This window comes from Lissotriton helveticus, chromosome 2_1 (genome assembly GCF_964261635.1).
Source record: "Lissotriton helveticus chromosome 2_1, aLisHel1.1, whole genome shotgun sequence".
Classification (NCBI taxonomy): Eukaryota; Metazoa; Chordata; class Amphibia; order Caudata; family Salamandridae; genus Lissotriton; species Lissotriton helveticus.
Window position 1 is genome coordinate 1,758,694,058 of NC_136059.1, and position 14,602 is coordinate 1,758,708,659.

General features: G+C 44.7%; 1 protein-coding gene across 1 annotated transcript in view; it reads left to right on the top strand.

Moving 5' to 3' along the window:
• Positions 1 to 3,704: 3,704 nt before the first annotated feature.
• Positions 3,705 to 14,602, top strand: part of TEK (TEK receptor tyrosine kinase) — a 668,093-nt gene continuing 657,195 nt past the window's right edge. Inside the window, exon 1 of the mRNA XM_078676713.1 lies at positions 3,705 to 3,932. Coding sequence (XP_078532839.1) covers positions 3,881 to 3,932 — 52 coding nt within the window. The 5' untranslated portion in view covers positions 3,705 to 3,880. The remainder of the gene's footprint in view (positions 3,933 to 14,602) is intronic.

A 14,602-nucleotide genomic window follows, 5' to 3' on the forward strand; every position in this document is an offset into this window, starting at 1 on the left:
TTTGTGACATTTGTAATAAAGCTTGAAACATTGAGAGAACATATTTGAACCAGTTGTTGGGGCGACGCCGGTGAGTGGGAGAGAACGAATAACAGGACTCACTCATCACCGGAGGCAGATGAAGGCAAACGCATTGAGAGAGTGGAGGGCGGAGAAGAAATGAGGGAGGAAGCGTAGGTTAAGAAATAACAGAAGAGGCGCAGAGACAGAAGGTAGAAAGGAGCGAGAGGCAGTGGATGGGAAGGGGAGGGATGCCAGGGAGCTGTTTTGAGTCCGGGGTTTTTAGGGAAAAAAACATCGCTCCCCACAAGAGACTGCAGTGTGAGCTCTGATTCTGAGCTGAATGTACCACCTTCACACCATCTGCGACACAGAGGTGCACAAGGGGACTAGTGCAGCCTTGTGAAATAATAATAAACAGAGTTACTACGTCATCCCATCGCTCCCTATAAGAGACTGCAGTGCTAGCTCTGATTCTGAGCTGAATGTACCACCTTCACACCAGCCGCGACACAGAGGTGCACGAGCTATTCCGTAAGAAAGCAAAAGGCTAATCACTGCGGTAATAAGGAGAGAAGGTGGTGCGAGTTATTCACATCAGCTGTTTGCAATGAAACAACACAACACAAAGGCAGCACTGGGAACTATTTACTAGACCCTGGGATATTCCGACATGAAAGGAAGCCTCTGGAAGATGGTAGGCAATGCGCTCACTAATGAAGGAGACTAAAGAGGTAACTCGCACTTATTTTATCTACAATGCGATGTATTTCTAAGTGCTCGGCAGGACAGTTCGGTGTAATTTTTTGCCGTACACGTGGTGCCATGTCTGTAAACACGCTTTGACCTTCCGGCTTGCCTAGAGATCGCATCTCAACACAGCTTAGAGTAGAACCTTAGATAGGACGGTTAAATAAGGAGAGAAATACTATTAACGGGGACAGATACCTGTGGCTGGCAAAGCCTCCAGTCTCTACGTGCAATACATTTGTTTACCCAGCATGTGCGAATAGCACTTCAGTAGTCTTGATGCCTCGTGACCGCCATTGCAGACGGACCCGGAAGCTCTTGGCCGGCCGGCCAATCCGCTCGCGGCCGACCGGAAGTCCCGCCTCCCCAGGTCCGCGAGCTGCCGGCGCATGGAGCGCCCTGCCGTCCGGTGTAGCCCGGGTCCCCAGGAGGGGGCCGGGGAGAAGGAGGAGTGTGGCGCCTGTTGCGGGGCTCCTCTGACCTGAGGGAGCCCCGATTTAGATGGAGACGCGCCGTGAGGAGCCCCGCCGGAAGAGCGCAGTTGGTGAGTGGGGCCCAGGGCTGATGTAAAGTGCGTGCGTGCCTGTTTGTATGCGTGGGGGGGGGAGTGTGTGCGCGAGGGAACGTGTGTGCACATGCGTGACTGTGTGTGATTGAGAGAGAATGTGAGGTAGGGGATAGTGTGCCTGTATGGGTGCTGTATGCCTGCGTGTGCATGCGCGCGCCTGTGTGTGTGTGTGCATGCAGAGAGGTGGGGGCTGCCTGTGTGTGAGCAAGGGCTTTGCGCATGCGCAGCGGCTTTGCGCATGCGCAGCTACCAGACGCTCGCTCCCGAGGTCAAATCCGACACTGAAAACGCTCGTAACACTTTGGTGTCCACTCTCCTGAAAACGGATCACATTAGTTGTCGAGCTGACAGCATTCATGCTTCGCATGAATGCTAACGTCAGCTCGACCTAAAAATGATATCCAGGCTGTATAGGTTGATCAAGGAAGAATGCGTAAGCCAGCCGGACAGAAGTTGGGAGAGATGGAATACCTGTTTATCTGATCCGATATCGGAGAAAGATTGGAAGTATTTGTGCGAGTTAAAGGGTACACTTATCATGAACAGAAACTTACGTATCATATATTTCAAATATATACACCAGGTGTATTATACCCCTGCACAGTTGCATAGATTTGGATTGCGCAAGTCTGGCTGTTGTGCACGATGCGGACAGGAGAACGTGGATTTTCTGCATCTACCTTGGGGATGTAGGAGGTTGACTGAGTTCTAGGAGTCTGTGATGAGAGACATAAAGGCCATGGCAGCTGTAGAGCTACAGTGTACTCCACTTGTTTGCCTGTTGTGCTGTGTGCCCCGTCAGGGGAGTGAGTGGTAGATTTGTATGATTGCCCTACTCATGGCTGCACGGAGGGTGGCAATTACGTGGGGTGGGAGACATACGCCGAAAGTGGAACACTGGATAAAGGACTCGGTCTATTGCAAAGATAACATGGAAACATATGCGGAAGAATTACCAACAATCTCAAGACCAAAGGACATTTGGGAGCCCCTACGACTCTTTCTTCTGAAAAAGGCAGCTGAAACTGAGCAGAGTGATGTGAACTAGAAGTCGCAAGGGGGAGTAGTGTGCGGCCTGTTGGAGTTGCGTCTTACTTGTGACATGACTCCAGCAATGCGTGACTTTTGCGCCAACAGATGCATCAGAATTTCTGATGCATCTGTCAATCAATCCTTGCGCCATGGTGTGCAGTATTGTAAATATGGCACATCCATGGTGGTGCAAGGGTTCCCAGGGTGGCGCAGGGAAAGTGACACATCTCTACAGATGCATCACTTTCTTATAGATCTGCCCCCTAGATTTCAGGGTCAATACATTAAATATCAATATACTGAGTAATACTAATATGTGGGGCCATATCACATAAACAGTGTTGTTTAACACAACATGTGTATTTTAAAGCAAACATTCACCCCCCCTTGGCGCTGTATAACAAATGCATATTTTTCCCAACTCGATCGTACTCGTTTTATTAATCCTGTAAGTAAGTATGAAAGCCCACTTGGATTTGAACCTATGAACACGAGGTCAAACCTGACTATTGGAGAGGATGCATGACTCTATTGAGCCACGAGACCTGACCATGATAAGCGATGTATTGAAGACGTTCAAACACAGGTTTGTGATAGCATGGTTTCTACAATTTATTAAAAGCGAATTTCATCTTGCTTGGGTTAGTTAGCACTGCTAAAAGTGCTTTTCATTGCTGCCTGTGATATATCAATAAATAACACTTTGCACTACAAATTAAAATATTGTTGCCAACTACTACGTCCAAAAATGGAAATACTGCTGACACAAACCTGCTCCTGTGATATAGGAAATACAAGTGACAAATTCACTTACCGCAAAACTCATTCTACGATAAAGCCCCTAATATTTACAGCGCTTAATCGTGATAAAATGGTCGTACAATGTTGTGATTATTAGACTGCTGCCTCCTCTGCTTCTTGCGGAGCACCGTTTTGCTTTAGTATATACAAATGCATGGTTTTATGTACTTACCTAGGAGTTTACAGAGCACTACGCCTCTCCAAAGGCACTGTAAAGGTATGTAATAGTCCTACAAAGAAAGAAGAACATAAAATGTGTGAATATCATGGGCTCATTACTGTAGCCTTTCACTACTGTTGTCAGCATCCCCGAACCTTATCGAGTGTACACCCTCTTATATTCTCCCACTCTGACAGGCAAGACAGCTGCTCGGATGTAGCGCTGCTGTGACGAGACAGGCACTGTAATGCGTCTACCAGCGCCGTCAAAATGCCTTTAAAACGGTGTTTTGGCCAGGCTTATCCACAGAGGAAACAGGAAAAGGAACTTGAAACTCCCTGTGCTGGGACAGCCGAGAGAGCGCGTGCTCCTTTCCACTCCTGTGTCGCAGTTGGAAAGAGGACGTCACAGCGCCGGAGCTCCTCGCGCTTCACTCGATTATCAGCAGTCAGTCGTGATTGGCAGTTGGACTTTGCAGGTGTCCCGTGCATTGAGACAAGCACCCCATGTCAAGGAGACCATAAGCCCATGAGCTGCCGTGGAAACTGGATGGATGTATTTTGGAAAGCATGGATTTTTTAGCACATTTTGTGTTTTGCACCGTCAGCCTTCTCATTTCAGGTGAGTTTGTTGCTGCTTTTACACGGCATCATATATGTTAAACATGAAATTTACAAGGTGGCCCTGCTTTTTTAAATCCAGCTTTGAATGTAAATTGCGTGATTGTGTTATAACGCTGCAGCAAAATGCGTGGCAGAGATTCAATAAAAAAGGGCCATGTTTAGCTGTGCTGGTTTGCAATTTTAAAAGGAAAGTGGCGTTTTGAAGTGGGGAAATAATTTCCCTACGATATGAAGGCTAGCTAACCTAGCGGTTGCTTCACCACAAAGTCACCATTTTTCGAATGCCTGGGCAATTTACCCAGCACAGAGCCAACATTTCTGGACTTCCTTAGTCTAGTGGTTCTTAAACTTTTGACTGCTTCACCTAATAATTATTGGAATATGGGGACCCCGGCCTAAGCAATTTCGAAAAGTTAAACCGCAAAATAATACACAAAAATATGGAAACAAGCACTCATCATACACGCACATTACGAAATATTTTAATAAATTCCCAAACAAATATTTTAAACATCAAAATGTTTTATTTGAATGTTGAGCTTATCTGAATTCAATTGAGGCCACCCATAGTCCATACTATATTCTGTTTGATTCACTTGCACTGCTCCCACGATTCAATCTGAGTATATCAACTTAATTTTTTTATCCTCAAATTTCAAATCCCTTCACATTTACAGAACATTTTACAATTTTGAATTTTACGGTTTTCTTCCTTATTTATACACACCTTATTAATCTGTTATTATTTAATTTTCAAAGCAGTTGCGGACCCCATGCATAGGTGTTGTGAACCCCCAGGCGTCCCTGAACTACAGATTATCTCTGCTTTAGTCAGTGATCTTGCAGTCACCATTTGTAGAATAATCATTTGTAGAATCCCTCAGCACATTTTCCACCACAAAGCCACGGGCATATATCAAGAACGGCGTTAAAATTATCGCCGCCTTAGCGGCTGGAAACTGCTGCTAAAGCTGCGATAATGGGCTTGATAATATACTCTTGAGATTTCCAATAGATGCCAATGTTCACACCAGAACATGGGCTTCTATGGGAATTTACAAGGGCATATTATCAAGCCCATTATCGCCGCTTTAGCAGCAGTTTCCTGCCGCTAAAGCGGCGATAATCTTAACGCCGTTTCTTGATAATATGCCCCCACCTTTTTTAGAGTCCATTGGTAGATTACTTATCATACAACTACCATTTTTTAAAATCTTTTGAGACATTACCGACTATTTTGAGAATCCTTTAGCATCTAACCCACAACACAGTCATCAGTTTTAGAATCCCTCAGCACTATACCCATAACACAACCTCTATTTTCAGAACCGCTCAGCATGTTACCAACAGCAGGTTACCCACAACATTGCCACCATTATGAGAATCCCTCAGCATATCACCAACAACATGTCCACCCTTTCCAAATTCCTCAGCATCTTACCCCCAACACAGACATGATTTTTAGAATCCCTTAGCACATTATGCTCAACTCAGCTGCCATTTTTAGAATCTCTCATCAGGTTACCGTCAACACGGCCACCGTTTACAGCATCCCTCGAAATGGTATCTACCAATCTCTAGTGAGAGCTAATGGTATGTTTTTCTGACAAGTGTTCAGTGACTTCATTTAGCAAAAAAATATTTTATTGATTCTTAAAAAAATAAACAATGGCAACAGTTTCATTACATGTACAGGGCATATTTTTGCTTCATCACACGGCATATCATTATGCGGTACTGAATTTTTTCGGTGTACATCTTGAAGTCCATGTAAATCATATATATAAATATATATATATGTATATTTATATAATACATTTGTATCTAAAACTACTCCCAAGAACGAAACTTTTCCAGTCCCTGGTCGGAGAATAATTCCAATGGGCAATTTGAAATTTCTAAAGGCAATTTTAAAGTGTATTATTTCTGATCAATATTATTTTTTTCTGTATTTTGTAGGTTCGATTTTCCTTTGGTATTTTTGACTGATCATGTCCTGTTAACAGAATCAGGCTATTTGTTACTCATTTTTATCATGGAGAAGTGGCAGTTCTTGTGCTGCCGATTGTCTTGGTTTTCCCATGTATTTGTAAATTCTCCAATAGAAGTTCTGTGGACTGTTGTCTGTCTGTTTTAGACGTCGGTCCACCGTATTCCCACCTCCTCTATTGAGTTGGTCTGGCGTTAAGCTCTTACAATGGCTCACACTGAAAGAAAATTGAATAGACACTCCATGTAACCTTGGTTGGCTCTAGAATGGGGCTTCTCCGCTGATGAGAAAACATTGGAATACCGGGCTCGAGTACAGAGATGGTTTACTATAGAGTCCTCAAAATGCACATTTATCTATGCACCATTGTATGAAAATCTTTGTATTTCACAAAGTGAAGACATTTTACCATTACCCCATATTTGTGTGAAAATTGTCTCTTTGTGACAATTTATATTGGAAAAGGCAAACTTGCAGGGAAATATTTTGCTTACATTTTACGCCCTGGCTTGGTTTGATTAGAGTAAAAAATGTCTTGCAATGCTGTGGAAAGGATTTTGCAATTCGCAGAAAATCTTTCATGGGAGGCAAATTAAACTGGGGTACTTCACAAACGGTGTAATTCGGGAACTTTGCATAACTTTGCCAGAGTTAAACAAAATTCTTCCACCCATATGTAATACACCACATACCTCTTTCTCTGTGTTCAGGGACGAGCTTAAATCACCTTTCGGATTTTTCCATTTCACATAGAATGGAACAAAACACGCCAGTGTCCCGTGAGCTCACAGCAAAGTGTTCCATGGAGGGTATACCTACTTCTGAAGCGTGGCTAGAGGCTGTGAGGGATTCACCCAGCTCAATGTTTGGATGAGGACGGTGTTGTGACTGCGCCCTCTCTCTCTGTTTTACTCTCTCTATCTTTCTTCATCTCCCTTTCTCTTAATCTCTCCTCCACCGCACCTGCTTGTGGTGTTAGGGTTTGTTGGTGTAGTGATCACAAACCGAGATCATGCGACCCGCTTCTGGTGTATAAAAAGGATACAGGAGCCCCGTTGAAGTAAAACGATAGATCCTTTAAATAAAAGTACCCACGAACGATTCAACCACCGATCAGTTCCAAGAACAGCAGGCAACTGACCAACGACTCATGTTCTAGAACTAATCCAGCACTTTGTCATTAGGCTTCCACAGAGTAATGCAAATGACAAAGCATAATAAATGTAAACAGTACATAAGCAAAGCAAAATGAAGGTGAATAAGACATTACAAATGCCACACTAGGCTCCGCCCTATGTGTATCGTTGCTACTGTTTATAGCAGTGCATTGATGCACTTTGCAGTCTCCAAATGGGCAGACGATGGAAGGAAACTCTGACCATTGCCCTGTGCCAGGCCTTTGTGCACTACTGAGTATGCACATCGTGTTACTCTATGAAGATTGCTTCCAGAATATGGAATTCTGCAGTTGTTTTTATTTATGTACATTTTATTGCATGTGAGCATTTTTTATAGTACTTCCCTGCCTCTTATTGTGGCCACTTGTATTTTCCGTACAGTCAGGTGAATAAATAATACTATTGTCGTTGATAGATTGGATAAGGGTATGGGTTGGAGTGCATTTATTAATGTTGGATTTTGGTATTTTGCATAGGCTGGTGACTATGCCCCAGCCCTGGCACAGCAGCGTGCACAAAATTCATATGCATGTGATTGTAGATGTAAGAAATACACGCATATGCTCGCTAGCTATGTATATTTGCCTGACAGGATTGTGGCTTATGTCAGCCTTGTGCTGATATTGGGAAAGGCCATATTTTTATTTTTGTTTTGATTTTGCAATAGTTGTTCATACTTATACTCACCTGTTCGGTGTATATTCTAAAGCTTGCATGTTTGTACTGAGAAGGAGCTTCCACCTGCTAGGATCTTTGCAATATATTTTGGAAAGAGGAAATTATCAGGTGTGGCACTATTCACAATCTGAGGTTTCACCTTCGATTGTTTGACCTGAATTTCTACAGAAGTTTGGTCTTCCATTTAGTGGGATCTCTCATCAGCAGGTGTCATCTTGCTGATCACTGGTGGTAACTGCACCCAGTTGGGGTAAGAGGGTTCTTTTCTCAGTGGAGTTGGCCCTTGGTAGACCTTTTTTCAACCTCTGAAAACAATGTTTACCCAGTGTTTTGTATTCTGGAATTTACCTTTTGAAGGTCTCTAGGAAACTTTCTGCTTTCAGTGAAACATTGGCCTCCTGTATGCCTTCTCACCTGTGAGCCCATGAGTGCTGAAGAAAGTCAAGATGAGACTGAGCACATCCCTGGGATGTGTGCCAAGGGTATGGTACTCCAAACTCCTGATTCTGAGCATATGCTCCACTACATCAGCAGTTTTGTGGGAGGGGCTGCTGTTCCAGAAGCAAAGCAGAGTCTTAACATCGAAACATCCACAACCTACACCCTAATATCTGGAAATTGGAGCAGAACCAAGTTGTATCTTTTGCTCTTCCATCAGAAGTGGTGGGTGTAATTTTGGCTGGCCCGCCGCTAACTCTGTTTATTCAAGTCATTGGGTGATATTTCCTACCTGGGTTAAAGAGAAAGAAGTCGACCACATATAAGTGAAACTGATGTTCTTTTGTTCGTATTGTGTTTGACCCAGTAAGGCGTTGATGTGGACACAGTTAAGGATTAGTTACCAGCCCTTTCGTTCTTTCTTCGGTTGCCTCATCATGCCTTGCTATTAAAGTCATCCGTTGTGATGCGTTTCTTAATAGGGCTTTCGCATGAAGTCCCTTCTTCTTCATTCATTTTGCAACTGTGTTACCTCAATTTTGTCTTAACTTTCTAGATGCAGGCTCTCTTCAAAGCTCTTCACAGATTTAGTCCCAGGCTCTTGCCTTTGATAACTTTGTTTCTGATTGCCTTCACTTCTGCCTGTTTCATCAAACTGCAGCCCTTGTCCTTTCAGTCTTCTTATGCCACCTTTCCACGTGGAACTAAGAAGTAGTGTTGATGATCAACTATATGAGTTCACCGGTGGGAAAATCAGAAAGAGACCTAGAAACGTACCTTATTACGAACGATTGTTCTATGCTCCAAGTGCATTACACAATGACCCTGGTAGGCCTCAGGGACCATTCCAGCAGAGTGAAAGCTGCAAGAGCTGCTCCAGCACGAGGTGTTCCTCTCTTTGAAGTATTCTAGGCAGCCAAGTGGGTATCTGTCTATACTTTCCCTAGGCAATAAAGCGTCAATTCTTACGTATGGCGTGGAGGGTCATTTTTCTTCTTGCTTCTGCAGGATATCAGGTATAAATCCAATTTGCAGACCCACCTCCTTGCGGGGAAGGGTGTGTGCCTTTGTTACAATTTCAAATTGTGAGGAATCGGTGGTTTGAAATATCGTTTTCCATCACTGACAGTTGCTTCATTTGAATGCAAGGTACGGGTCTCTTTAAAAACAATGCCTGTGCTCTAGTTTTGTTCAGCTTGGTGGATCTCTGCTCAGTGTTTATAAACCTCTGTAGCCAGTGCATAAGAATTGAAATGTTTGCACGGAGTTAAACCCTGTCCTTGTGCTTCTGTTGTTAGTCAGTCCAAACAGGCCAAAGTGAAGGGGCATGATGCTATCCGGATGGAGTAATAAGTCACTTTGAGACAGTCAGTGGTTAACTACGTTCACTTGTGGTGTTACAACTGGAAAATCTCAGCCTGTTTAATTAACAGCACACTCAAACTTGTCAGAAAGAAAGCAAGGTGCAGGATGTGGCCGAAGGGTCATTGTTTCCAGTATATGACCCCAGTACACCGGCTACCTCTGTCAGTAATGCCTTTGTAGGGTGGAGCAGACTTCATTTTGGGATCTCGGCCCTGTGACCATCTGCTTTTCTAAGACACTGGGCAAACGCAGTGTGCGATGGCCATCGTTGCCTGGGGGTTGCTGCTTCGCCTGCTACAGGCATTCTTCCCGGAAAAGGACAGAGGGAGTTTGTCAGCCTTCCCCCCAGTCCTTCGTCACGCTGCACAGATGGCGCTGCTTAGTCAAACGTATCATTGCTATCTTATCACGCACTCTTTCCTCGTTGAAGCTTTTGCTGAGTCACAAGGTGGGTCAGCCTTCTGGCCCTGAAGAATCGCGCCTGACATCTGTATGCGAGTTACTGCCCTACTGAAACAAGCGTGCGTGCCTCGCGCTCAAAGTAAACAAGTTTGACGAGAAGCAGCGGGGGAGGGGAGAGACCCCCCCCCCCCCGTCTCCCGCGACCCCCCCCCCCCCGCAGCCGCAACTGCGGTAGACATGACTGCTCACCCCTGCATTGGAACTAGTTATGTCCATTTCCCTCCATAGATGACGTGTTTCCACTAATCACGCAGGCTCCTGCTGGTGCTAGAATGTGTATTTCCTAAAGTTTATCAGCCCCCACACCACCGAGCAACGAGGGCTTTCTCCTACAAGCCAGCGCTATCTCTTTATATGTGCCCAAACAACCCGCGTTCGCTCTTAAAGACGACGCCTTGCCACAGAAAACACACTGCTTCGCCATTACAAACAAATAAACCACAATTGTGGTGCAAACGACAGCGGGTGAATTGTCGAGGGAGAGCCACAGATACCTTCTCTGAATGACAGACGCAGAAACTGTTTATTAACAGCCCGTGCGTCACTGAAAGCATATTGGCTTAGTCACGAGTGCAGTGATCGATGGGGCCTCATAAAACGGGCAGGGTAGCTGTGCAGGGTGTCAGAGAAATCGCACTGCGTTCCCTGTTCACCTCCAGTGACCACAGAGAAATAACACCTTGCTGTAGCCCAGGAATTGAGAGATATCGGCATGAATTACAGGGAATCTCTCAATTGCAAGGATCTACCTTCTAATGTATTCCTGATGAGACAACCTCGCTAATTATTTTGTGACACATTCCGTAGGCAACTAGTCAATTGTTTTTGACAGACAAAATGTGCTTTGGCGTATTAGCTCGTTAATAAAGGGAGGTGGGATTTTAGAAGTTAGTTGTCCACAATATGGCCTCCTGCGCGCACAAGCAGAGATGCAGCTCGCTCCACCGGCGGCTGTCTCATTAGGACGAGAAGTAGGTTTACCAGTAGTAAACTAGGGTGTCAGAGAAGCCAGGAGAACTTGTCAGCTAATTAGAATGTGCTGGTTGTAATTCGCACCGCACGTTTTTTATGCAGATCTGGTGCCAGAAAGGTGCAATCTGGCTCGGTTTTCGTCTGTTGAATTTAACATGTCACATGCGTAGAGCGGCTCCATCTGTAACTGGTAAACTCCCTGCGTGTAGACGTGGTGTTAGGCCAGAGTGCTGAGGACATATTAAAGCTGGTTTCTTGACCTTTTCTTTTTTCATCCGGTTATTACAGCCATGTGGTGATTTCTCTCATCACGTTTATGTGCCTTCGCCATTCTCAAGGCCTGCTTCACGAGGCAGTAGCCTCTGTGGGATCCGCAATGTACCTCACTGGGGGCGGAGAGGGTGATTATAATAAGACAATAATGATCCCCTCTTTCATGAGTTACAGGGCTTTGACCTTCCGATTTTAAAGTAAAAGTAAAAGTAAAGTCCACATTTGTAAAGCGCACAATCACCCGTAAGGGTCTCTAGGCGCTGGGGGGCCGTCGGGAAGATTAAGCGAGCTATTGCCCAGAGTCACATGGTGCTGGGCTAACCTGCCGCCGGAGCCGGGGATCGAACCGTGGTCCCCAGATTCCAGCGTCAGTCGCCCTGGCCGCGGCGCCACACCTCATCACTACAGCTCTTAAACCCCCTTTCTATGTACCCCTCCTAAGCCTAGGCTGACTTGGAAGTAAAGCGACGACTAAAGAATTGGAAAGACTGCAGGTAAAGGCCGCTCTAACCTGAGTTGTGCACAACACGTGATAAGCTGCAAAGGCCCCGCACTTCACAACAAATGACTAGCTCATAGTGGCACTTACCCCTCCCGAATACTCATATCTACCCATATCTATAGTCTTACCTTAGCACTAGCCCTAAGCTACGTGACACTAACCCTAATCATGTCCCCTACATTAACACTTGCCCTAACCACACTCCAATCATTCCTCCTCACCTCTAACCCTAAACATTTACTTATACCCTCACATTTCCACCTATCCCACGCCTAAAACTTTCCACTTCATTTACCACTACACTTTTCTTAACTACCTACATTTATTTCAGTTGAGGTAATAGGATTGGCTATGTTATGGTATTTCAAGGTAATGCAGACAATTAAAAGGTGCTCCTGCTCTCCCCAAGGTGAGTTACTCAAGTTGCCTGATGAGTGGCATGCTTGCACCAGCACAATGTTAGCTGCTTGCGTTCAGAGAACTGGTCTAGTGAGGACGATATCTTCAGACTGCAGAGGAAAAACTAGGCTATGATATTTGTTCACGTAATAAAAGACAATGCTTGATTTTAACTGATTTGTTTCATCCATGTTAGCCATCCCAGATTGCCTCCAATCTCATAAGAAGCAAAGTGTGAAGGATTGGAATGTAAATAATATCTGGTATTAAGTCATTTATTACTTCCTTGACAGTAGCTGTAAATGTGCACTACTGAGTATGCACATCGTGTTACTCTATGAAGAATGCTTCCAGAATATGGAATTCTGCCGTTGTTTTTATTTATGTACATTTTATTGCATGTGAGCATTTTTTATAGTACTTCTCTGCCTCTTATTGTGGCCACTTGTATTTTCCGTACAGTCAGGTGAATAAATAATACTATTGTCGTTGATAGATTGGATAAGGGTATGGGTTGGAGTGCATTTATTAATGTTGGATTTTGGTATTTTGCATAGGCTGGTGACTATGCTCCAGCCCTGGCACCGCAGCGTGCACAAAATTCATATGCATGTGATTGTAGATGTAAGAAATATGCGCATAGGCTCGCTAGCTACGTAGATTTGCCTGACAGGATTGTGGCTTATGTAAATGTAATGTAAATGTATAGGCATTTATATAGCGCACTACTTACCCGTAGGGTCCCAAGGCGCTTCGACCGCTGCGAAACCCTTCCTGGCTTCCCTGAGAGATGGTCCCTTAATGGGTATCTCCAGGGTGAGACCAGGCATCCCCGGCGGTCTGGTGGGGCCGTTAGTGAAGATGAGGCAAGCTAATGCCCAGAGTTGCCGAGTGTGAACGCTGATCAGAGTGGGCACTGAGGCGAGAGAATTATCGAGTCCGCTGACCCTGGTCCAGAAACCTGCCGCGCCGGGAATCGAACCCTGGTCCCGGGCCGTCCTCTGCTCTCGGGTCTGCCGCCTCTAACCAGAGCCACACTACTTCACTATGTCAGCCTGGTGCTGATGTTGGGAAAGGCCACATTTTTATTTTTGGTTTGATTTTGCAATAGTTGTTCATACTTATACTCACCTGTTCGGTGTATATTCTAAAGCTTGCATGTTTGTACTGAGAAGGAGCTTCCACCTGCTAGGATCTTTGCAATGTATTTTGGAAAGAGGAAATTATCAGGTGTGGCACTATTCACAATCTGAGGTTTCACCTTCGATTGTTTGACCTGAATTTCTACAGAAGTTTGGTCTTCCATTTAGTGGGATCTCTCATCAGCAGGTGTCATCTTGCTGATCACTGGCGGTAACTGCACCCAGTTGGGGTAAGAGGGTTCTTTTCTCAGTGGAGCTGGCCATTGGTAGACCTTTTTTCAACCTCTGAAAACAATGTTTTCCCAGTGTTTTGTATTCTTGAATTTACCTTTTGAAGGTCTCTAGGAAACTTTCTGCTTTCAGTGAAACATTGGCCTCCTGTATGCCTTCTCACCTGTGAAGCCCATGAGTGCTGAAGAAAGTCAAGATGAGACTGAGCACATCCCTGGGATATGTGCCATGGGTATGGTACTCCAAACTCCTGATTCTGAGCATATGCTCACTACATCAGCAGTTTTGTGGGAGGGGCTGCTGTTCCAGAAGCAAAGCAGAGTCTTAACATCGAAACATCCACAACCTACACCCTAATATCTGGAAATTGGAGCAGAACCAAGTTGTATCTTTTGCTCTTCCATCAGAAGTGGTGGGTGTAATTTTGGCTGGCCCGCCGCTAAGTCTGTTTATTCAAGTCATTGGGTGATATTTCCTACCTGGGTTAAAGAGAAAGAAGTCGACCACATATAAGTGAAACTGATGTTCTTTTGTTCGTATTGTGTTTGACCCAGTAAGGCGTTGATGTGGACACAGTTAAGGATTAGTTACCAGCCCTTTCGTTCTTTCTTCGGTTGCCTCATCATGCCTTGCTATTAAAGTTATCCGTTGTGATGCGTTTCTTAATAGGGCTTTCGCATGAAGTCCCTTCTGCTTCATTCATTTTGCAACTGGGTTACCTCAATTTTGTCTTAACTTTCTAGATGCAGGCTCTTTAAAAAGCTCTTCACAGCTTTAGTCCCAGGCTCTTGCCCTTGGAAACTTTGTTTCTGATTGCCTTCACTTCTGCCTGTTTCATCAAACTGCAGCCCTTGTCCTTTCAGTCTTCTTATGCCACCTTTCCATGTGGAACTAAGAAGTAGTGTTGATGATCAACTGTATGAGTTCACCGGTGGGAAAATCAGAAAGTGACCTAGAAACGTACCTTATTACGAACGATTGTTCTATGCTCCAAATGCATTACACAATGACCCTGGTAGGCCTCAGGGACCATTCCAG